General features: G+C 36.7%; 2 protein-coding genes across 2 annotated transcripts; one reads left to right on the plus strand and one right to left on the minus strand.

Moving 5' to 3' along the window:
* Window positions 1-7,219: 7,219 nt before the first annotated feature.
* LOC139711136 (uncharacterized) lies at window positions 7,220-14,925 on the plus strand. Its single transcript, XM_071623056.1, has 5 exons — window positions 7,220-7,558; window positions 10,816-10,923; window positions 12,475-12,643; window positions 13,181-13,299; window positions 14,212-14,925. The coding sequence occupies exons 1-5, from the start codon at window positions 7,535-7,537 to the stop codon at window positions 14,782-14,784; spliced, it is 993 nt and encodes a 330-aa protein (XP_071479157.1). The 5' UTR covers window positions 7,220-7,534; the 3' UTR covers window positions 14,785-14,925.
* A 2,286-nt stretch (window positions 14,926-17,211) lies between these two features.
* Window positions 17,212-24,136, minus strand: LOC139711134 (putative nuclease HARBI1). Its single transcript, XM_071623054.1, has 4 exons — window positions 23,559-24,136; window positions 19,792-20,058; window positions 18,230-18,366; window positions 17,212-17,614 (listed from the first exon to the last, which is right to left on the minus strand). Exons 1-4 carry the CDS (start codon window positions 23,904-23,906, stop codon window positions 17,332-17,334), a joined length of 1,035 nt encoding a protein of 344 aa, XP_071479155.1. The 5' UTR covers window positions 23,907-24,136; the 3' UTR covers window positions 17,212-17,331.
* Window positions 24,137-25,921: the final 1,785 nt, after the last annotated feature.

A 25,921-nucleotide genomic window follows, 5' to 3' on the forward strand; every position in this document is an offset into this window, starting at 1 on the left:
GACGTGAGGTTGCGGGTTCGAACCTCACAAGATCACGAAACAAAATACTTAGCTACTTTACTGTTTTTTTTTCTTCAATTTTGTATTACATATTCGTCCATGTAGAAATCACGTTCGTATATAAACGCACCTATACACACACACAGACACACACACACGCCATATCCCTCTTTTTTGTGTGTTGGAGACCACATTGCTTCGACTGCAGCAAAATTTTGCAGGTTGACTTTGTCAAACCGATCATAGTATGTAATGACGACGACTGAGGTGTTGTACTTTGAACAATTTTCTTTCAAGACCATGTCATTGTTTTGTAATTTGATGACGTCATTACACTGAAAATTGTGATTAAAGGCAAGGTATCAAAACCAGCCGATTATAGGTTTTATGTCTGCGGGACGTATTTTTCCCAAGTTGCCAGAAATGGTATAGCGACCTCAGTCGTTACAAGGCCGCTTTTCCGTCTAGCAATGCAATAGATGTTCACACGGCCGCGTTAGTTGAGTGGGCATTGACTTTCCCCCCGTTATATCTATACATTGTTGTTGTTTTTCTGTCTTACCATTTCCGTGGATGACCCGTGGCCGAGTGGTTACAGAAACAGTTTCGCATGCACGCTCAATATAACTTCAAGGTGCCTATATCACATTCTTTTCTTTGTCGATCACAGATGACTGTCATCTGATGACCACAAGCGTATCACCTAACTCGTCCTCAATGTGACGAGTTTTCATGTCTCGTCTTTTTTTTTGTTGAAATACAATTGTATCCCATGCAATCCCGAATCCTAATATATCTAACGTTTCATTAGTTTGAATTTATTTAACCAGGAGAAACATGTTGTACACTTTTACAGAAGAGAACTTGAATTTTCATCGTTTGTTTGTTTGTTTGTTTGTTTGTTTGGTACACGATCAATGAAAGATTGTGAAGAGATGACATCATCAGCTCACCCATTTGCATATTTTCATCAACTGTCCGAGAACTGTTCGAAAAATTACAAACTTTAAAAATTTCATAACTTCAATTTTATCATTATCATTCGTTTTGTATCAAATTTTCACGATCCGGAATTCCTGTTTAGAGTCATAGGCATTTCAGATCCGAGAAGCTTATGTTTTTACGTTGAGCGCTTATACACGGAGGTCGAGTACTCAGTAATACTGATAAAAAAAATAAATGATAACAGCTGAGGATGACAAGTTCCTAGGAAAGGTTCTAATAATTGAACAGGCGGCTACGAGACAAAAAAAAAAATATATATATATTTTCATCTTTCTCCTGTACGGACCGTATCTGCTGCTTAAAACTACCACAGGACCTATAAGTATTCTGGAAAAACCTGGAATAGGACAGAGAAATAATCCAATCTCAATATCTTAATTCATTTAAGCATAAACTTAAATTAGTTTTTTTTTAATCCATACCTATGGCGATTTCTTATATCTTCCTGGACTTTTTTGTGCATACTTTGTATCTCTGTCATTGTATCTGACCAGGGAGGTGAGATTTCCTCTCACCTCCCTGATCTGACTTATGCCTCGCTCGGGTGATCATGCCACTCTCTAGAGGGGTTTGGTCTTGCGGACATTCTTTTATTTTTCTTTTTTATATTCTTCGACGTCTATGTTTTTCCCTATTCGTCAATTGCCATTCCTTTCAATTGTAAATATCAATTAGTAAGTATCAGCACCTGGGAATCGACACACTACAAGCAATGCTTTTATGTAGATTCCTCATATTTCACTTGTTCAATTGTCTTAACCGCTGTATTTAACCGGATTTTTTTGTTGTGTTTATTGTTTTATTTGTTGAAACGTGCACTGCAAAAAGTCCGGTGTTAGATAGTAAACACCGAGCTGGTGTTAAATTTTCGGTGCTCATTTATGGTGTTGAATTAACACCTACGGGTGTCATTTCCAAATTTTAAACTGTTTTTTGAAGAGTTTCTTAGTAACTGCACTTCTTGTTGATTTTTAATTTAAACAAGACGATCAAGAATTTTACATTGAAATACTAGATTTTTGCAAAAATGTGAAAATAAATTTACACCAAAGTAACACCAGCTGGTGTGGTCTCTTATTGAAGCTGGACGGGTGTTAAACCATTGATATTAACACCAACAAATATCAAATCAACACCATGTGGTGTCATTTTTGAATTAACACCAGTACAGTGTCAAAATAACACCAGGTACAGTGTCAAATTAACACCACGAAGTGTCAGGTGAGCACTTTTCAACACCATCACAGTGCATTTTTAACACCTCTGGGTGTGGTCCTTTATTGAAGTTTGATCGGTGTTAGATTTAACACCCGTGGTGTTAAATCTAACACCGATGTTTTTACAGTGTGGAATATGGAACAATAAAAACAAACAAACAAACAAACAAACGGCTGAACCATTCTAACACACTGATACTGGACTCTATTAGCTACCAAACAAAGATGGCACGAACGGGATTGCTCACAAAGAGACATTTTTTTTTTCTTTTTCAACCATATGTCTCGAGATACGTAATCAAGAGACCGAGGTCAGATAGGTTTGCATCCTCATACGATCAATCATGATCATGTGTCGTGTTGGACTGTTATGAGGGGCGAGAAAAAAGAAGCGTTAACAAGTTCAACTCTCTTAGTAGCCGAATGCTACCAGCAGTATATACCGGGAGAGAAGGAAGATGTGAGATCCCCGTTGTTTTGTGACTTATCAGATCTCTCAATGCATGGTGATACATTCTTTGCTTTTACCAAAACCCAAACATATTTCATAATGATGATTTGATATAAATAGAAGTGATAAAAGTGATGACACAGGTATCTATGTTATACCGAAAATGAAGATGATAGCAATTGTCAGAACGAATGGTGCTATTTTACCAAAGGTATCAATATAGCCTCTATATGTAGTGTAAACATCGTTACACAAAATACTGCCATTGATTTCTGAACATTAAAGAAAAGAATACTATATAACAACTGATATCTGACATCTGATATTATACTGTATTCTATTCATCGTTGTATCAATAATATAGTACGAATCAGAGACTTTATTCTCAGTCGAGCTTGTCATCATAAACATTACGCTCTATAATTGCAAATGTGTAATCGTAAGAGTTGGAGCAATCATAGTTTTCGAAGGAGTTTATAAATGATATTTTTCCGTTCAACTCTGCATTATTTCTTGACTTTTTGTGTTATATCAAGATAGTTGTATCTCTCGGCACAGTAAATATGCATGAAGCTACGAATAGTATACAATGCAATGTATATCAACTGCCATGGTGATACAGTGTAACTATATGTGACGACCTATACGCGGTCACCAGTCAGCTGTTGGGGACCTGGCAAGATTATCCTCATCTTACTAAAACAATGGTTATTCAATTTGATATCATCATGCAAACCCCTGCAATTGTTGTGACGCATTGCTATTATAGCTATAAAGAGCGCATAAATATCTGCAAAGCGAGTTTATTGAGATTTATATAATTACAATATAGAGGGGGGAAAACCTTGGTCGGATTGACTTGTTTATTTTGTATTTTTAAAACAAGTCTGTAAATTGAGCTGTGCTGTTAGATGAATATAATAACCTTTGATTGAGTTCATCATTGAGAAAGGAAGGTAAATAGAATAGGGGCTGACTTCATGTCAATACTACACATTACACAATTTTTACTAAGCTAATTACCTATTGAACATTGCCATTGTCATATCAAGTAGTATTGCGTGTATATAATAAGTATACCCTCTTCGGTTTGGGTGGTGTTTTTGTTTTTAATGCCGGTGTCTATTTCAACCATAAGGGGGGGGGGGGGGTATGGGGCTTCAGTATGCCCAACAATAGTTTATTTACTTTAGTATGCACCGCATGACATACACCTGACTCATTGCATAACCCACTGAATCATCTTTTTTTTTTCTTATATTGGGAGCCCGCAGTCATGACTGACATAAAGTTGTAGTGTTTTAAAACCGAAATAGGTCTATACGTAAAATAACTATGTTTATAATCCTAATGTATGTATTTTCAAGGACCTCGACTACATTTTCTAATCTGCATGCTATGGAGTTCCAAAGTCAATATTTGCGTATGAAAGAATATTATAAGGGACACCGTCTGAAAAAAAAAACAAAGAGTTAAAAAAAGTGTTTTAAAAAAATACGTCAAAAACATAAATCAAACAAAGTTTGCGGTTGTTATCATAATCAATGAAAAGAAAAAAAATCAAGGAGGTACAATCCATAATGATATTTGTAATATTTGTAAACTGGTAGTACAAATTTCTGACCAGCTCAGTAGAATATGGTGGAGTTGGAGTTGGTTGAGTTGGTTTTTATGTCACAGAAGATTTAAACCATCGGTTATTAGAGGAGTTCAGTTTTATGACAGAATTTTTTGAAAGTATTTTCATCGAGATAAAAGTACCAAATAAAGGAAATGTAATTGTCGGGGAAATTTACAGGCCACCAAATTCGAATTTAACTGAGTTCGTTGAATTACTCGATGGCATTTTGTTGAACCAGTATTTCAGAAATAAATCATGTTTTCTTATGGGTGATTTTAATTTAAATCTTTTAAACTACGATAACCATAATTGTCAAGAATTTCTCAATCAAATGCTGTCTAAGTCTTTCATTCCTCTTATAAGAAAACCTACAAGAATCACTGATATTTCTTCTACTTTAATCGATAATATATTTGTTAACAAGTTATCTTCTCCTATTTCACCTGGTATTGTGGTTACTGATATCTCTGATCATTTTCCTGTGTATGCACTTATTGGTAACGTTGACACTCTGACAGAAAGTGTGCACAACACTTCCGGTTTTCGTGTGATGTCAGACTCAAATATTAACAGGCTTAGAGAAAAGTTAAAACTCGTTGATTGGTCGATTGTTTATAATCAAAATGACGTAAACTTATCATTTGATATTTTCATAGATATTTTCATTACTCAGCTCAATACTGTTATCCCTTGTCGTAAATGTTTTAAATCAAATCATAAAATAGTACCTCGGCAGCCATGGGTTACTAAATCACTTTTAAAATCCATTAATAAGAAAAATAAACTGTTTCGTAAATATCGTAAAGTACCCACTGTTATGAATAAGTCCCGATATACTCGGTATCGTAATATCCTTACTTCTTCATTACGGTTAGCCAAACGGATGTATTTCATGAATCAATTCGATAAATGCAAATATGATGTGAAGGGTACGTGGAGGGTGATAAATCAGGCGTTGAAATGTAATACTGACAATAATGCTCCTAGTTATGTTCAAGAGGATGATGTTCGTATTGACGACCCCATAGACATAGCTGAAGTTTTTAATGATTACTTTGTACACATTGGCCCAAATCTGGCTGACAAATCCCTTCAGCGCACCAGGAATTTCACTCTTTTCTGGATAATAGGAATGTGACATCTTTATTTTTTGTACCGATTGTTGAAGATGAAATAATAAAGATTGTTGATAGATTAAATAACAAAAAAAGTTCGGGATACGATGGAATCACAAATTTTTTGGTAAAGAACGTGATTCATGAAATAATTTCACCCCTTACTTTTATTTTGAATCAATCCTTATCTAGTGGTAAAGTTCCTTGTAAAATGAAAGTAGCCAGAGTTGTTCCCATTTTTAAAAAAGGGCGAAAAGATTTTGTTAGTAATTATCGTCCTATTTCCCTTTTAACTTCCTTTTCAAAGATACTCGAAAGACTTGTGTATAAACGTACCCTTAATTTTCTTCTTCAGTCAAAAATATTTACTGATTCTCAATTTGGATTTCGCAAAAAACATAGTACAACTCACGCATTACTCAACTTTATTGATAAGATAGCTCATGCTAAAGATGATGTATCTCATACTGTTGGTGTTTTTCTTGACTTTTCAAAGGCGTTTGATACAATAGATCATGATATTTTACTTTATAAATTAAATCATTACGGAATTCGGGGTAAGGCGCTAGAATGGTTTTCTGATTATCTGACAAATAGAAAACAATTTGTAAGTATCCACGGTCACGATTCCCAACCTAAGTTAATTTCTTGCGGGGTTCCTCAGGGTTCCCTGTTAGGTCCACTTATTTTCATTTTGTATATCAACGATATTCAGAACTCATCTAAGATCCTTTCCTTCGTTTGTTTTGCAGACGATACAAATTTGTTCTTTTCTCATCCAAATCCTGATGAACTTATAAACATAATAAATGAAGAACTTGTTTCTGTTCAATCTTGGATTTTTGCAAACAAACTTTCCTTAAACCTTGAAAAAACTCATTATATTTTGTTTAGTAATTCCCCACCTGTACTACCTATTTCTGTCAAGATCAACAACATTGATTTGTCACAGGTCAACAGCACAAAATTCTTGGGTCTTTACATTGATAGTGATTTATCTTGGAGAACCCATGTTGGTTATGTAAGTAGAATTATTGCTAGAAATACAGGGGTTCTAAACAAACTTAGTTATTATTTTCCATGTAATATTCTACAGAGTATATATTCAACTTTGATATCTCCCTATCTTAATTATGGGATTCTGGCGTGGGGAAATGCTTCTAAAAATCTTATCGATTTGTTATTTATTGTGCAAAAACGCGCTATTAGAATTGTAAACCACGCTGGATACTTATCGCATACGAATGAACTTTTTATAAGCAATAAAATTTTGAAAATTCCTGAGTTATTTTCGTACAACGTTTGCCTGTTTATGTTTCAATTCTCAACTGGCCAATTACCAGATGCATTTTCCAAAATGTTCACAAGAAACTATACAGTTCATGATTATCCAACCCGCCAACGTTATGCGTATCACCTTCCACGTACCCGAACAATTTTTGCGAAAAAAACTATCATGTTCACTGGACCTAAGTACTGGAATGAACTCCCTACGGAACTTACAAGCTGCACCACTTTAACCTCATTCAAACGAAAATTAAAACAATGTCTTTTGAGCAGCTACGGCATGCATATTGTATAGTACTTGTTGCTCAGTATTTCCTCCCTTGTCTATCTCATTTATCTTCTAGTAATGGTCCGACGGGATCCTAACCATGTACATTATTATTCTTCGATCAGTCTGCCTGTTGCGCTCTCTAAGTTTTTATTGTTACACTCGATTGTTGGAATTCTTGCGCGTGGCAGCTGTCTGTTACCATGGTCACACGGCCTGCATGGTTTAGGACCCCGCTGGAATTTGACACCTGGGGGGTGTTTCATCAACGTTTGTCAGCGTTGACGAGCTTCATCGCTGACGATTTGGTTAGCGATGACGTTACGTCAGCGATAACCAAACTGACGTGAAAAACCGTTTCACGAAGCCTCTGACAAATCGTCAGTGTATATTTATTTTTCAATCGAGTTGGACGAGGCTTCTGACGAATTAGGCCACGCCCACCATATCGAGGCGCCAGAAAAATGATTGAAAAAAAATATCTTTCACACTCTCGCGTATCTCGTCCCGTCACCGGTGATTACTTCCATCCTTACTCAAGTATCTGCAGACGACCATAACATTTAAAGAATGAGTGAGCTGGATGAGTTATCTGTAAGTATATCTTCTAAAACTGAATTATCATTGGCTTGCCTGGAGATGTAGTAGTTTGAAATGAAATCCATTGATAGATCCTAGAAGACTAGATTCGTAGATGGCGTCGTTAGATTTCTATCTTAAGACTTTAGTCCCACTCATTCATAAAGACGTTTTGTAGTATGGAAGTGTATCATACCTCCTCCTCTAGCAGCGAGCAGGCATCTAAAAATCTGGTACAGTGGTAGGTAAGGACATAATAGGCTCCATTTACACCATTACTGCGTGTCCGTACTAACTACGGCGGGCGTATTGCGTATTTATCATAATCGTAAATTCAGCCAAACCGTGTGGTGTTCATCGGTAAATTTAGGTAAGCTGCGTGCTAAGGAAGCACCTTCCACAGCACACTAATTACTCGTCTGCTCGTTAGTGATGCTGTGCCGTGAATGCGGCCCCACACACCAAACGGCGTTTACGCGAGATTGATAATTGATACAGCGGTTAGGCCTATTTCCAAAGCATAGCATCTGTCGATCGTCCTCCCTTCCTCCCTTTTTTGCTTTTTGGTCTTCAACTTTTTGATATTCTCGGAAGGACTCCCTAGCCTCTAGCATCAGTTACTAGGCTTATAATTGCTAACATTTGTTGTCCCGGACGTGGATGTCCCTCGACTAATTTAAGTGCCAATTCAAACATATAAGATTAGAAATACAACCCTGGCTATATTAATAGCTAGTAGGCCTACCTACATACTAGTACATTGCTACATTTAACATTAATATTAGTACCCTAAACCCTAACTACACACAGCCCAGTCGCTGTACATAGCTTTCGCACAGCGTACTGCGTACAGTAGTACTAGCTAGGTAGGTAAACCCTAACCCTATTAAACCCTCGCAATACGACATAGTATACGTAACGTTAGGACCTACCCTTGCCTGCTTGTTAACGCATGGGTGCAGGCGCACTGCGGTGGAGCCCATTTTACGATTTTGCGTAGGTAAGGTGTAAATTGTAATTATTGATAAACAAACCACGTATTGACAAAATCTGTGTCTTAAAAGACCCTTGGGCCTTGCACAAAGCCGTCTCTTTTTCCCCGATGCAAATTGTATTGTACATGTAATTTGTATTAAGAACCAAACATGCATTTTCAATGCAAAGCGGGGGAGCAACCATGGCTTCCATGCCATGCAGCACTTCACACACAAATGAATGGCAAATCATAACTGCATTGACTTTCTCTGTTGTTGAAATGAAATCATTACTGTTTCATTGAAATGTTGTATTTGTGAATGATAAAGTATTCGCATTTTCTACTAAGGGTAGTTATTTTGTTTATTTTTTGTTGACTTTCATTCGTTTTCCATTGCCTATGCGCAGTGTCCTGCACGTTATGTACTCGTACGGTAATCGGATGTCTGCCTACATAGACGTACTACTCAGTAGATACTAGTACTACTAAAGTTTAAAGTCGTGCCTAATTTCAAAAGCTGGTTAATACAGGGTGTCCAACCCAAAACGAAAATGAATGCTTTGTCAAAACCAAATGCATGAAATTATAGAGAATTTTCATACGAGTCGAACGACACAAGAAATAAAATTGTCTAATTTGGTTGATTACTTTTCTTTTTAATCTAGACTATCTAGTTACTAGCATGCAGCACTCCTACACTTTTTTCTGTACCGGTAATGGAGGAATTTTTCTTGACAACATCCCAAATTTGGCTCAAAATGTTTCTGTTTTGAAATGTGCTTCTGCCAATTGCAAATTACAGTTAAATGAGTCTAAAATTTACAGAATACCTGGTTAAATGGGTAGTTAGAATCAAAACTTATTATGAAATGCATGTGCTTGTTGAGAAAAACAAAACTGTTTGCACCTGTATGCAGTTCAACACTGACAACACAGTGTCTTACACACATGCACTATTCAAGATGTCCCTCAATTTTCCAACAGTTAGTGTATGTGGTCCTTTCTAAGACCACATATGTAGTAGGTGTGATGAGCATGGCTAGATTTTAGAGAGATGTTTTTGTTGATCATGACATTAATTTTTTTATTAAAATTGATTTATCTTATCAAAGGCTAAGGCCTTCCAAAAGTACATGTATGCAAAGAGACTACCCAACAATTTCAGGTCAACTTTCAACAAAATTCCTATAAGCATCGTGCATTGCAATGTGTGGAATTGATCTTTGTTAGTCTTCAAAGGCAGTGGCTTTTGTTCGATGCTGCCATTTGGAAAATTTGAATAACAAATTAATGGTCGAACCGTCTTTTCAAAAATATTTGTAGAGTGTAGTATTCAAACCTGCTACGTATGTTTTCATTTACAGTAAGCTATACTGATCACAGACATACAACACATGTTAAATTGTATGACCCAGATTGCATCTTGACAGCTGAAACAGTCACCTAAATTTCTCCCTGTGATAAACTATTTTTTTTAGTCAAAATTAGTATTTGAATGATAAAAGTACTAAATTTCTGTTTGGTAAATGTCTTGTGACATTGTACCCAAAAATGTGAAATTAAAGAATCAAAATATGTTTACATTATTTACGAATTTAACAAATTTGTTCCCCTGGTAATACACTATCTACATGTAGAATTTCTCAGCATTGATACAGCATTGTAGGTATGGACGCTCATTAACACCTCAATGAAATTAACTGCTTTTTTTTAAGATCTAGTACAAAATTCATAAAAAACTAGAAAAGCACTCTGAGAGCGCAGACTTCCGCCAAGCATCAGGCCATTTCCACCTGCACTGATCTTGTTTGCGATCATCAGTGATTTCCACCCATACGTACTGCATTGTGTGCTGAAAGCCGCCTGATTTCCCAATATACATGTAGAAGCCTTTGTTACGTCATAACCCCTCAGCTGCACAGTGCGCCTCGCCCTAGCAGAAAATAGAGGACGCACTTTAGTGCGCGCGGACAAACAAACCAACGGTAACGAAAACATAACCTCCCACCTTGGCGGAGGTAATAAATCTGCTGAATCTTATTTAGTGTCAGCTACATCTAGGTGAAATCATGCTAAGTTATATCAATATATAGTTTACTAGATAAAAAATGTATTGAAAACCAGCACTATTAGTATTGTCTTTGACAGCTGTCTCTTGATAACTGAGTTGTTTATTACTGTGCCTGTAAAATTGTAGTTCAATTTTTACACTAAAAGATGTTAATTCAGCCTTTTGCTTTATTCAGATGATGTAGAAACAAGTTTATCGTATTTATTTCATTTTGTTTTGACGCAGGAAACTGATAAAGTACATGGACGGTATCAGCCTGGAGAAATACAACTCCTGTGCAAATATGTCAGGGAAAACTACCAACAGTTACACCCAAAGACTGACAAGCCGAATGTAAGTAATTTACGTAAACATACATCTTGAAGTCAATCAAAAGCGTACTGTAGTCTACAAGTTATCAAAGAAATTGTAGAAATGAGAGACCAAAAGAAATTATGATTTTAAATGGATGTAAGCAGTAGGGACGCTGGCTCGCAATGTGATTCTCTGCAAAATAATAACTTAGCCTAAAAAACGTAGACGAATTGTATCCTCGTAAAATGATATTGTCCATGTTTACGATAACTTTTAAAAATAAACAAACCCTTCATAACAGCATTCTCGATGCATTTTTGGGCTCGAGAGTCATAAGGGAGAGGGGGAATGGGGACACCCATATAAAGAAGCGCTCCAGCGTCACCTCCGTTGTGATTAGCTGCACATCACACCACAGTGCTGAGTGATACTCTATCCAGAGTTTTTCAGCATATTCATCCAGATTCAGATCCAGATGTACATAACACACAGATTGGATAAGAAAAAGGTATTTTTATTTGACTGCGCGCAGAGCACACCCTAAAATTGACATATTACGATTCTTTTAGCAATGTTTTTTTGTTGTGTTAAATTTGATGTATTTAAAATTATTTGATAGTTTTCTTTGAATATTTTGGTATTATAAATTTGTTTATATATATATTTTGGATGTCCAAAAATATTTAGATTAAAAAATTGAAGGGTGGGGAGGGGGGGGGGGGGGAAAGATACCTCCCCCAAACAAAAGTTTGATGGGGGGGACATGTCATTGAGTATTTTTCTTTCTAGCGATGATTTTGTTGAACATTATTTTCTTGATTTATTTCATCACAGCTCTGAAACGGAGACCACCCAACAATTGAAGGCGTACAGTGTAAATACTCAATCGTGAGTGCTACACGCCATTAAAACCAAAACAGCACCAACAACTAGTCAACTTTCAACAAAAACCCTTATCAAGCATCGTTCCTTGTGATGCATGGCATTAATCCTTGTTAGTCTCCCAAGGCAGTGGCTTTTGCTCCGATGCTGGCAGTCAGGAAATTGAAATAAGAAATTAACGCTCAGACTGTTTTTACAAAAATATCTGTGGATTGAAAACCACTCAACCAAATTTGACAATCTTGGTGTCACTCTTCTCCTTGATAATTCCCCTATAACTTAATGTCATTCATTTTGGAATCAGAGTAATGCAAATATGCCCAAATTATCGAAAAACTTGGGCTCTGGGCCATGCTGTATACACACACATATATTGTCGGAGGGGGGGGGGGAGGCCTCGTATCTGCAATTTTGGTGAAAATGACTTTTTTAAAAATAATGTCAAATAATGGGATAAGTGATGTCAAGTCCAAATCCCAGGTGTCCAACTTAAAAAATGAAGCCACCACAGTATGGTACAGTAAAGGCTTTCCCATTCGCTTTAGTGCTTTGGCCGCCATATTTTTTTGGCTCTCCTGAACATTTGACATTTTGCAGAATACAAGGTCTTCTCGCCCCAGCGGCGATATGTGTGTGTGTATATGTGTGAATGTAATATTGTTTATTATATTATGAATACTTACAATAATTGTTACTGTTCTAATTCAGACTAAAGCCAGACTGGCACATGCCTGGAGACAAGCAGCTATCTCCCTAATGAGCCAGGGGTTTCCCCTTTCGAAAAATAAAAAAAAGGAAGATGGCCCACACCTGCGTGATCTATGGCATCAAATGGTTTCTAGGGCCAAAAAGTACAGGGACCAGAGGAGACAGACAGGTGAGAATGATATACATTGTAAGTTGTACTTCTAAAATTGTATGGAATAGTGGATAGGCTTAAGAGAGATCCCACTCCACAAAGAAGGGTGCTAATATGTGACTTTTATCAATTTATCACAAGAATCAAGAATTGTTACATTGTTGATTTTTATAGATAACTGTTATTGGAATTTAGAAAAATTGTGAAAAGATATAAAGCAGCTCATCTCTTCTGTTGATGTGAACAAAACCCTCAATGACAATTTTAATACCTGGAGTAAAACAGTAAGATATTTGAAATTTCAAATAGAAAATTGATTTAATTCAAAGTATATTCATAATACCTTAATAATAGTATGTGTTTCATGTAATTATATCGCTACATCGAGATATATGTATTTTTAAAGTAAATCTTGATTAAAGAACTGTTGTAGGAATTCACAAGTGGAGGCTGATGTACAAATATAACTTATGAAAAATGATTAAAATAAAATGGATAGACAACCATGAAATACTGATTGAAAATACAGTATCTCAATCGTATTGGTTTCTGTAGGCGGAGGACCTCGACCAAAGTTTCATGAAAGACATGAAATGGTACTTGAAACTATTCCCAGCCAATGCCAGACAGGTTTCATTGGTATTGAAGCCGAGGCTGGTGACATTATTGCCTTGGTGAGCATATATATATTTTTTAATGTATGAATTTCCCGTTATTTGCAGATAAATACGATGAAGTTGTATAATGAAATAATTCTTTTAAAAAAATCACCTTTCTTAATTCCTCTTCAAGATAGATTATAGGTATTTAATTTTGTTGATTTTTTCCCGCTTTGATTCTTCTCTAAGAATTTATGATATTACTGTACTCAAATTTTTGAAACATTGAACTTTTTTTCATTTGAGGGTGGGATTTGGTTGTTTATAAATAGTTTCATTTATGTGCTATTCAATATAACAAGGGATAATTTCACTTTCTTAAATTGATTAAAAAATGAATAACAAGAAATTTCCCTCGAAATGATGAACTTATGATTACACGTAGAAAATTACATTCGAAAGTTCCCATTTCTACTTTTACATATTTATTGAACATTTTTAAGTAAATTTTTAAATGAGGAAGTTGAAGTTGTTCTTCAAATTTCTATTATTTTTCTTGTAAAAAAATTGTTGCTTTTAAAAATGTTGCATTAATCAATAAATGAAATAAAATGAAATGGAAGTACAACTGGCGAAGCACCGCATGGCTGCTACTTCATGGACTTGCTAGTGACTTGGTTCTGAGTCATGAGTCATATTTTCAGAGCCTGAGTCAGAGTCAAATTTAAAAAAAAAAATGGATTCCAGTCAGAGTCACAAAAAACTGGACTCGAGTTGAAGTCCTTACTCAAGTCACACAGCACTGTTCATTATTTCTCCTCTGATTTAGATCCTCTGTAAATTGTTCTGCAAAGGAATTCCTTCCTATTATATTTTGGTTAATTACATTCATGACCTTAGTTCCTCTGTAAAAGAAGATTAATTTCTGTGTATGAATGAGATCAATTAAATATGTAACAATTTACTAAATATGAATTGCAATTACAGTTGGGTGGAATCGATGGAACACAGGAGCTGCCTACACAACAAGACCGACATTACAGGCATGAACAACAGGAACAGCAACATGGATATCAACCACAGCATCAACCACAGCAGCAACACCTGCCACAACAGCCTCAACCACAGCCTCAACCACAGCAGGACCAACAACCACAGCAGCCTCAACCACAGCATCAACCACAGCAGGACCACCAACAACAGCAGCCTCAACCAGAGCATCAACCACAGCAGGACCACCAACTACAGCAGCAGCATCAACCACAGCATCAAGCACAGCAGCACTACCAACCACAGCAGCTTCACCAACCACAGCAGCAGCATCACCAGCCACAGCAGCAGCATCATAGGCATGTCAGTCCTAACAAGGGAAGAAAAAGGCAAGGAGAATCACAGGCGCAATTGGATCTTATCGAGATTGAGAGAGAAAAGCTGGAAATTAAGAGGCAGAAGCTTGAGGTGGAAAGAGAACAGTTGGAGGTGGAAAGAGAACAGTTGAAGGTCATGAAGGAGATGCTTGCAGAAATGCAAAACGGATTAATCTTCAAAAGTGAATTGTAGTTTTCTTTCATAAATACTTTGATACTTGAATTGGTTCTTCCAAAAATGGCTATATTCCTACAATAGCAGTGCATTATTTGAAATAATACCATCCAAACAGTTTCACTTTATATGAAAATTGCTGTAAAAGGAACTTTTGAATTCAACTATTTAGAGATGATTTTATTATTTATCACATTTACATCAGTGATGTTATCAAGAAATTTCAAGAACTGTATGTTTCACATGTGAGGGACTGTTTCTATAAGAATAATACAAATGTAAAACAAAGAGGAACAAAGAAGTAGACAGTTGTCATGATCTGATTGTACATTAACAATGAGGACTTTCACAATCGAGGATCACAGTCATATATGTTCACTTCCATTAATGTGTAACACTAACACCTATTAACAAAAGTGGTTTCATGAAGAAGATAATGCTTAATATGTACAGACTACCCGTTAAAATATGGCTATTCTACATTCATGTTATATTCTGTCTTCTTCAAATCGTTTGGAGCACCCTGTTTTCTGTTTGTATATGATACAGAGAAAGCAAAAAAAAAAAAAAAAGTTCTAAGAATTGTAAATATATTAACTGACTCATTTTGACCAGTCTTCTTTAAATGTTCTGGAACAGTTTTGTCACTGTCAGTCATATTACAGAAGTAACCCCTTGTTAAATTCAATGAAACATTGAAGTTACCAAAGCCCTGCTATAATGTGTATAGATGCTTTTCTGTTCTTATTTGTAATTATTATGGAAATTTTTACAATCCCAATTTAATAGGATTTCTAAATGAAGCAAGTATGACTCATGTATAAATAGACAAGTCGTGCGCATGCATTCTGAACATGCTGAAGCTTCGTTCTGTGAGTCTGGAAAGCCAAACAGTAACTCAGTACAATAATCAAGCCTACTGCTAATGAATGCATGAAAAAAGGGTTTCTGCACTTTCACGGCTCAAGTATCTACAAATTGATGCAGGTGATAACTAATGTATACAAAAATTAGACTTACATGTATTTAATACATGTATATGATTCTCCATGTTTATACTTCAGAGAATCCAAATCTATACAACCAATTTTTCTGAGGGATACTTTCTTAGATTTCTCATGTGGCTTGACTGACTTGAGTTCACACAGAACAGAGAAATGATCATAAAGTAAAGGATCTGGACACGGTCAGCCCAAAATGATATTGTGTAACTTGCGAGTTCCAACCAAATCTACACTGCCTCCATGTAAAGGAGTAGTGAAATGCACATGCTTAATACACCAGACAAGGCAAGTGCTGTAATGTAAACATAAACGTACACTAGAAATTGTGCCATCAAACTTGATATTGGGCCTTAAACATTTATTGACCCCTGCCTGTGACCTTTGACCTTGTGTAGACCATAACCTCCCAAAGGGACACTGTCCATCCAAGTGTGGTCACAAACGGACCTATAGATCAAAAGTTATGAGCAATAATAGAAATGTGCCACAGAAACTTAACATTGACCCCTGATTTTGACCTTTGACCTTAAGGTGACCTCCCCTAAATTTCGTAAAATGTGAAACATTGCAAAACCACTCTTCCCTCCAAGTTTGATTCAAATTGTAGCGCAGAGTACAGAGTTCAAATTTTTGTAGTGTTACGGACGGACGACTAACGAACGGATGACAGAGTTGATCCCTTTATAGTCTCCCATCATCTCCAGTGGGTTCAAAACAAAAGACTCCAAGAGATCTGAAAATGGCCTAGATTCAATATTGTCAATGTGAACATGAATATTGAAATCAGTGTTAAATATAGCAGGTATGTTGCATTATGAAGTCTTGTATGAACTCATGACATTATTTTCATCCATTTCAAACTGTTGCTTCCAAAGAACTAAAGATGTGTTAAGCAGATAACTTCTAAATGGCATTAATAATCATAATGTGAAGTATATACTGGGTGGCCCAGAATTAATGTTACATAAATACACCTTAATAACAAAGGAATGAATGACTGAATGAAATTATTGTTTGAAGCATTTGATTAAAGAGCACTTCGAGTTTTGTTTGTAACCAAAAACATCCATTTTCACAAAGGCATATTGATTTCATGACCACTTAACTAAAAATTAGGGATTAAAGACGTTACTCATTTGGTTTGACAAATCATTCTTGACTGAGAAATAGCAGTTCATTCAAATTAGAGTTGCCTGTAATAACCTTAATAAAATGAAGACAGAGACTTACACCACTTAATGCACTTTTTTCGTCACATACTTAATGGGTTTACAAACAGTGATAGGCAGTCTTTGTGTTCGTTTTCTGTAAGCCAGCATGATCATTTATGTTGAGATTTAAAGTAATGAATTGCTATTGCTCAATCAAGAATGAATTCGCAGGCTAAATAAGTAAATTTGTTAAATCCCTAGTTGTTAGTAATCTGGTCATGTAATCAAAATGCCTTTGTGAAAATGGATGTTTTTGATGGCAAATGAAACTTGAATTGTTCTTCTATCAAATGCTAAAAATTCAATAACATGTATTTTATTCAGTCCTTCATTTCACAGCAGCGTGTAATCTAGGCAAAATAGTCATTAATCAAGTCGTCTCTGACTTGTCGTCCTGACACGGCGTCAGCCCCTTCCTCATGCTCCTCGGCCTCTTCCTGAAACAGAGCTTGTGGCACTTCGACTTCAGGTTGGTTGAGTCGCTTGCTTATGTTGTGCAGACAGGCGCATGCTGTAATCACATCACTGGCCCGCTCTGGCAACATGTGAAGGCCTGACCCTAGGAGACAGCGAAACTTACACTTTAACTGTCCATTCACCTGTTCGATGACAACCCGGGTGCAGCTGTGTGCTCTGTAAAGAGTGGAAGTTATTACATCAAGAAGTAAAGCTTTGTCTTTGTGTAAAATTGTATTTCTTAAAAACAGAAGACTTGCACTTTTTAATTAACTCTTTATTTGTCATGGTGGAAACCCCCTGTGCGCCACATTATTTTGAGACATGAAGTTAGTCATGCTTTGAGAAAGATTTCTGTATTTCCAACCTTTATAACTTCTACGAATTTCTGGTAAGCTGGACATAATATTGAGCAAAGTTGAAGAGGAATGCCAAGCTTAGCTTTGATATAAATTGTATGACAAATCTATTTCTATTTATTGTTTTTATGACCAGAGTGTAAAAGCATGGCTTTTGCACATAAAACTGTGAGAGAAACTAAGAATTTACATGCAAATTTAGTCGGGAACAACACTTGATAGTCAATCACCACATAGAATGCAAACTGTATGTAAAAGGAACAAAAGCTCGAGAAAAGCTTTCATTGTACCATTGGATTAGGCGGTTTTTAGATTGGTTCAAGCGAAATAGTGCGTTTGAACAGAATATGCGAAGTTGGCACGCCGTCCAACTGGTGGGACGTGCGATCATGGCACGTAAAGAGTTAATTCAGTGAAAGAGATTAGTACGTACTGGTTGTATCTTCTTTCAGCTTGTGTGGCAGGCAGGAGTTTCGGGGTCATTAGCCAAGGCTTGAGTCCATATCCCGAGTCCCCAAGCATCAGTCCATTCAGAAGTCCAGCCTCAAAGCCACGGCCAACTGCACTGGTCTATCAAAAAAGGAGGATATTTTTATTGTGTTTCATTATCTCTAATTATACCCCATTATATTCATATGATTAAAGATATTCTTTATTGAAATTTTTGTAGTACATGTATTATCATAAAATACGAGCAATTGTTAATGGAGGATATTCAAGATTCGCATTATTCTCATGCTTTTTTTGCAAATCAAGCTTGTTTTTATGCCTCCGCCCTGAAATGTCGCCGGAGGCATTATGTTCTCGGGTTGTCTGTCCGTTCATCCGTCTGTTTGTCCGTCCTTCTGTCCGTAATTCTATTTTTTGGGCAGCATATCTAAAAAACTTTTAGAGGTATCCTAATGAAACTTATCATGTATAATTATGTATGAGTGGGCGTAGTTGTGCCTATCAACTTTTTGGTGCACATGCGACAGGTCAAAGGTCAAAAGGTCAAGGTCAAATGCTCAAAATTTCACTATTTCCCCTATATCTATGCAATGTCTGGATGTATTTTCTTGAAACTTGGTGTATACATGAACTATCAAATAAAGATTCCCCAGAGAGAGCTTTTGGGTCATGAGATTAAAGATCAATGGTCAAAGGTCAAGTGAAAATGTTAAAATTTCACTTTTTTCTCCATGATCTCACAAATATTTCAAGGTATCTCCATGGAACCTATGCATGTTCTGACTGGCAGTGATCATGTAGGGGAATTAGGGGTCGTGGGTGGAAGATCAGGGGGTGAAAGGTCAAGATGAACTCATCCAAATGTCATTATTTCTTTCTTATCTATGCAATTCTTGCAGGATTTTTTCTTGAAACTTAGTGTATGCATATATTACCCAATACAGATTCTCTTCAAGTTTCCTGCCTAATGGTCAAAGGTCAAAATGTCAAATATCAATTTAAAGTGTTAAATTTCAATTTTTCATTAAAGTTGTAAAAGGATCAAAAGTTGGGTACAGAAATCCTCAAATCCCCAAATACCTGCACTCTTAGACAGTATAGACATTCATCTAAATAAACCATGTTCAAGGATTGTGAACACTCAATGCATTTGTGACAAACCTGTCATTTTGATATTTTGCCAGTCATATGACACACATTGTCAAGACATTGTGCTATAGTCCTACATGTATTCGGAGAACCATGCATTATAGAGGAGGCATACCAGTCGCCATAGGGACATTTCTAGTTTGTTATATTTCTGATTGTATGAATTCCTTAGAAAGAATGGATAAACCCTATAAAGGCTCAGAAAAATAAGGAATTTGATGACAATTTCCCTTTAACATTTTCTAAAATGAGAACCAATATAGAATTTAAGTGTTGTGCATACATTCAATTATCAATTCTTGTGCAATGTCCAGACTTTAGTTCTGTTGATGGATTAAGTTTCAAAAATATAAGGATAATAATTCAAGGAAAGAAATTTTAGTGTGCATTTCTTACTCTTAGAATTCGACTATCGTGAGTGCTTCCGGGCCATCTTGCTGACACGCTTGTTATTTGGTATTTAGCATTGCACGTAAGCTGCACGTTAATGCTGTAAAACCCCTTGCGGTTTACGTAGAGATGTTCTACATCACCAAGAGCCACACCGTTGATCTGGACATGGGTTCCATCAATGGCTGCCACAACCTTGGGGAATTGGGCCAAACGGAAGAAATCAAGCTGTGTCTGTTGAACATCTTGGGGAGAATGAGGGAATTTGATGAACTGTGGAAAAAGAAAATATAATTATTGAATTGATTAAAGTTTTTATATACATTTCCATAGTAATGCTCAAGGCCAGTAATTAGTGTGAAGGGAAGGATCAGTAGTTGCTCAATTTGAAAAAAAAAGATTCAATATCACAGTTTATATTTCCACTGATGTTATGATCATTGATTTTAGAAATGTTGGGCCACTTTATTTTGTCGACAAGTTATGATAAAGGTGAAAAACAATGTTTTACATCTTCAATTGTTTCTTCCACTGTGAGATATTTAATGAAAACGTAAGTGACGGTTCAGCAATGTTTTTGTTCATTTGGCAACATGCTAGTCTATATGATTTCTCTGTCTTTTTTTTTATTTCCTCACTTAAATCTCACTTAAGTACTTTAATTTCTACAGTGCCCTCTAAACAACTACTGAGCCTCCCCTTCAAAGCTATTTACATGAATTCATCTGTACTTGCTTTTCATGTGTTTAAAACAATGTGAATCCATAAGTACCAAGTGGAATATGACATTAACTATTGATTGACCAAAAGTGTAATTGCCATGTATATGATAATGCATGAAATGTACAAATGTTTGGTACTAAGAAATCAAAGAATCGAATAGAGTAGATACATATTAAAGCTTCTCAACATTAAATCATCAGAGTATGTTCCATGAATGGATAGAATGTCAGAGACGAATTGATATTTATAAGTGCAGGAAATGACCGTTAACGCAGAGCTGTGATTGGCTGTCAAGATAAGCAAAAAGTTCCCAGCAGCATGCTTATAACAGCATACTAAATTCGTAGACCCTATTCTGTGCCGCTTGCATCGTTTTTGTAATCAACAGCTTGGAAAGTATTCAATTCAATCCATTGAGTTAAATGTACATATGTTATAGCATAATTCAGATTAAAGATTTTGCAATTCAGATATTTTTCATCCGAAACTAATATATGCATATGTATATATATGTTTACGTATAATTTATAAAAGTCTATTGACAACTGAAATTTCTATACTACAATGTTATTTATTTCTTGATGAAAATGTTTGCGTTGACTGCAGAATTTCAGTTTTTATTGATGTTTACAGTATGTGGTATTTTAAGCAATAAATTTCAAATCTTAACATGATACTATGCTATTGCAGTTATTTTGTATTTGTCTTGATTTAAAGCAGAAAGACAGTTTTGGGGTATGTGAAAACATTTTAAAAGCTTTTTTGGCATAAATTACAGTATTTGATCATGATTATGTAGAAAACTCATCCAGTACTAAGAGTTTTCTCCAAACTGACCTCTTGTATCTTTTATAAAGCTAATATATTTTAATTACTTTTCACTTTGTTCGAGGGCCTCCGAACAAATCTGTACACTGTGTCAGCTATACTTCACAAGGGGTAGTTAATGATTACTCATCTTCAGTTCAAAGCTTGGAAATTGTTCAGAAATATTTTGGATAGTGTTTTATGAAATATAGAAGAATTCTTTTATTTTAGAAAAAGAAATACGTCTTCACAAAACTATCTTTGTGATTTAAGTTGGCCATAATTGTTATTACTAGGCCTATTCTTTTTTATTATTTTAATTTTTTTTTTTGGTAAAACATTGCGGGAGGGTTTTTGAAATTAGTTTCGCATGTGTATTGTGTGTGTGAGTGTGTGTGTGTGTGTGTGTGTGTGTGTGTGTGTTAGTGTGTGTGTGCACGAGGCTGCGTGTATGTGCTGGTGCATTTATACTTACCACATACTAGTAATTTCTGACAAAATTAAGACCCACAATCTTTTGAACAATTTATTTCTTTGATTTCTTTGTGATTAGAATGCTTTAGTTTATATTTTCTTACAAATCTGTCTTATAGGTCCACTATTCATTTATGATTACACTAATAATTACCCTATTGATTTTCTAGTATTAAAAGCAATATTGATTGTAATAATCATAACAGTAATAACAATAATTATTGTTGATGTTTTCAATACTTTTTAATGCCATCTAGTTATTTTTTTGGGGGGGGAGGGGTGAGGGGGTGGTAAATTAATTAAGGAGGTGTCAGTGCCACCGTTCATAAGTAAAAAGAAGGGCTAGTTCACAAAAGTTGTGTTTGCTCGGGCATCAATCACATAGCTTTTTTTTGGGGGGGGGGGAGGGGGGAAGAGTTGTCCTGGGTGAGACTGATTTCAAGTACAGTTTTTTTCTCCGTTGAAGTTTGAACATTTCCCTTGTATCATAATACTTGAGATATCGTAAAAAATGAAATGTAAATGAAACAACAAAGTAAAATAAAAGAAAAATAATGTACTATACTTGAAATGCTGCCAGCTTACGGCCGACAATGGCAATGAACAACGAGATACTACTGTATCCAAAAAAAAAAAAAAAAAAAACCCGACAACATTGCATTGCAATCGCAATGTGAGAATGCATTCGGCGCGGCCTGAGACCCCAAGTCGGTGGAACTTCATTAACATTCCATTTCCTTCAGACTTCGACAGTAAGTTATAGTTTAAACTTCATAGCTTCTCTGGCCTCTTTCTGAAAATTTATACGAAGCTAAGGTAGAAATCAATACATTAGAATATTAAAAATGTCGAACTGTATTAAACCAGTAAAATTTAAACGCGATCGCTATGTGTGTACAGTGGCACCCAACACTCGTGGGTAGGTATGGGACTAAAGAAATTGCATAATACGCTGCGTACCTGACTCTTCATGTGCCGTGGCGTGGTAGAAACCCCCTTTGTGCCACATTTTTCGGAGACATTATGTCACTTCTTTAGATATCTGTTGAGCTGGGGCAACTAGTGAGTAAAGTTGTAACTGTTAGAGAAAATGGCAAGCTTTGCTTTGATGCATTATTGTACGTTGTATGCCAAATCTATGGTGGTTTTTCCTTCACATGAGTCTGACCAGTGCCAGTGGCAGTGGCAGTGCAGTATACATCTATAGGCTTAGCTACTATAAAGTGTACAATAATGTACATTAATTGCTGCAAAGGCATGAGTTTTGCAAACTTTACAGTGACAGAAACTAGCACCTCTTCATAGTCGTTCTCCACATGAAATGCAAGCTATTATATGAGAGGAACGGTAGCGCGAGTAACCCTTTCTTTTCTACCGCGGCATTAAATTGGAGATTCATTTATTATTTATCGACAGCCGCTAGCCGGTATCAGTTGGGAGCATTATCCTTCTTATAAATGTGTTTTTTTTTCTTTACGTTCAAACAAACAGAAAATTAAAGATTGGTATCTCGGTGCAACCTAAAATAAAGTTTAAATTGAATGTTTTGTAAGTGTTGATTTTTAAACCAATCATTCCATAACTTGAGTTTAAAACTAATGAATGATCAAAGTTATTTCACTGTCAGTACAGTGAGTGAGAGGTAAACTGTGAGTGTGAAAATATGTAAGTTAAGTTACATCATATTCATAGTCTCAAGTCTAGTTCACTCTAACAGGCTTAGAATCAATGTGTAATAGTTTGAAGGATGATTGTTAAGAGTAACTTACTTGGTCCTTCTTTGCACAGATGGCTTTTGTCACTTTTCGTACGATGCGCGAACATGTTGGGATGCTGCAGCCATGCAAACTGGCAGGATCATCAAGCACACTGCCAGTTGCGAAGAAGTGGAGGGCAATACATACTTGAAGTGCAGCTGGCACAGCATGGCTTCTTTTGGTTTGTGGCTGCAGACTCTCTTCCAGTACATCTATAATGTAACCAACTCCTTCTCTGGTGAAGCGATACTTTTTAAGCATTTCGGTGTCGTCATAGATATCAAAGGGGTTTGTGCGATCTCTAAAGATGCGCTCTCTGCGCATCGCAGCTTCTGCAAGAGCATTGATGAGTGCAGCCATTTTGGTTGTCAAGGCTCAGGGACAATTATTTCGTCAGTGAAAATCATCTTCGTCGATAGGTTTTACCCATCGACGAATTTATTGAAAATTCGTCGATGACTTCAAGATATTCGTAGCTGGTTTTCATCGACGAATTTTCATGAAATGCAAATTCGTCGAAGAAAGTAAAATCGTAGGTGAAAACGTCGTTCGTCGATGAAAACCTTCGACGAACTCGTTGATGAAACGCCCCCCTGAATGAATTTCTCGTTATGTCAAAAGAACAACATGAATGCATTGTGTGTCACCTCTCGAGGCTGCGAGCTCATTCTATGTTGCACCAAAGGAAAAAAAAAAGAGCTAACGTTCTTTAACTGAATTTTGGTTCCCCCATTCCTCACCGGCAAACGTCGTCAGGCAGTGTCAACACTGCATGCCACTTACGATGATCACTCAGATTCGAGCAAATTTGAAAGACTATCGAAATCATCATTCCAAAAGCTGACTTGCCTATTTCATTTAATTTGATTTCACCGGCATGTGATTTCATGATTTTCTCTCATAAACGTGTAAAACGCGGGTTCAAATCAAAAATGTACTTGAAACTCATCCATATTCACAATAATCTGGCATGCGCAGGGGCGTCACCAGCTTTTTTTGTAAAGGGGGTTGCGTTTTGACACTAAATGTTTACGAGATTTTTTGGACAGACATTTGGAATATAGGAAGCTCTCAATCCCTAGACTTTAAATGTTTTTTTAGGGAAACCAAGCGGGGAAAGGGCACCGGCGTAGCTAGGATTTCATCTTGGGGGGGGGGGGGGGGGGGTTAGTATGCGAGGGAGCGAGCAAGGGTGGGGGGGGGGGGGAGGGTGTGGAAGTGCCGGAGGGGGTTGTACCCCCTATAAATGGATTTTATATGGAATGACGGTGTGAAACGACAAATTACTGGCAGCGATATCAGGAGAATGGCATAACGACTACATGCGAGCGAGCGAGCTGGAAAATTTTACAGTCCAAAAACTGCCGTTTGCAGCCATATTTTTTTGCTTTGTAAATTAAGGGGGGCGCACCGGGCGCAACTGCTGGCAATTACTGGCAGCAACATCAGGTGAATGGCATAACGATTAAATGCGAGCGAGCAAAGAGAGCGAGCTTGGAAATTTTGACATTTTACAGTCCAAAAACTGCCATTTGGAGCCATATTTTTTCGCTTTGGAAATAAAGGAGGGGTGGGGGCGCAACGGGCGCAACTGCCGGTAATTACTGGTAGCAACCTCAGGAGAATTGCATAACAAATAAATGCGAGCGAGCGAGCGAGCGAGCTTGAAAATTTTGACATTTTACAGTCCAAAAACTGCCGTTTGTAGCCATGTTTATTTGCTTTGGAAATTAAGGGGGGCGGCATCGGGCGCAACTGCTGGCAATTACTAGCAGCAACATTAGGTGAATGGTATAGCAATTAAATGCGAGCGAGCTTGAAAATTTCGACATTTTACAGTCCAGAAACTACCATTTGGAGCCATGTTTTTTCGCTTTGGAAATAAAGGAGGGGTGGGGGCGCAACGGGCGCAACTGCCGGTAATTACTGGTAGCAACATCAGGAGAATTGCATAACAATTAAATACGAGCGAGCGAGCGAGCGAGCTTGGTAATTACTGGTAGCAACATCAGGAGAATTGCATAACAATTAAATGCGAGCGAGCGAGCGAGCGAGCGAGCTTGAAAATTTTGACATTTTACAGTCCAAAAACTGCCATTTGGAGCCATATTTTTTCGTTTTGGAAATAAAGGAGGGGGGCGGGTGCGCCGGGCGCAACTGCCGGCAATTACTGGCAGCAACAATAGGAGAATTGCGTTACAATCAAATGCGAGCGAGCGAGCGAGCGAGCTTGAAAATTTTGATATTTTACAGTAAAAATCAAGCAAACTGCCGTTTGTAGCTATATTTCTTCGCTTTAGAATTTAAGGGGGCGCATCGGGCGCAACTGCTGGCAAATACTGGCAGCAATATCAGGAGAGCATAATGATTACATT

The sequence above is a fragment of the Diadema antillarum genome, unplaced genomic scaffold, assembly GCF_040938485.1.
Source record: "Diadema antillarum isolate AM-2024a unplaced genomic scaffold, OU_Dant_1.0 seq00001615_RagTag, whole genome shotgun sequence".
NCBI classification, from domain to species: domain Eukaryota; kingdom Metazoa; phylum Echinodermata; class Echinoidea; order Diadematoida; family Diadematidae; genus Diadema; species Diadema antillarum.

Bases quoted from the DNA above. Each gene is read 5' to 3' on its own strand.
- LOC139711134 (XM_071623054.1), bottom strand. From the start codon at position 23,906: ATGGCTGCACTCATCAATGCTCTTGCAGAAGCTGCGATGCGCAGAGAG. The intron at 20,059-23,558 runs GTAAGTTACTCT...CTTTTTCCACAG, and splicing joins TCTGTGCAAAGAAGGACCAA to TTCATCAAATTCCCTCATTC. The intron at 17,615-18,229 runs GTACGTACTAAT...CACTCTTTACAG, and splicing joins GCTGAAAGAAGATACAACCA to AGCACACAGCTGCACCCGGG.
- LOC139711136 (XM_071623056.1), top strand. From the start codon at position 7,535: ATGAGTGAGCTGGATGAGTTATCT. The intron at 12,644-13,180 runs GTGAGAATGATA...TGGTTTCTGTAG, and splicing joins GGACCAGAGGAGACAGACAG to GCGGAGGACCTCGACCAAAG. The intron at 13,300-14,211 runs GTGAGCATATAT...TTGCAATTACAG, and splicing joins CTGGTGACATTATTGCCTTG to TTGGGTGGAATCGATGGAAC.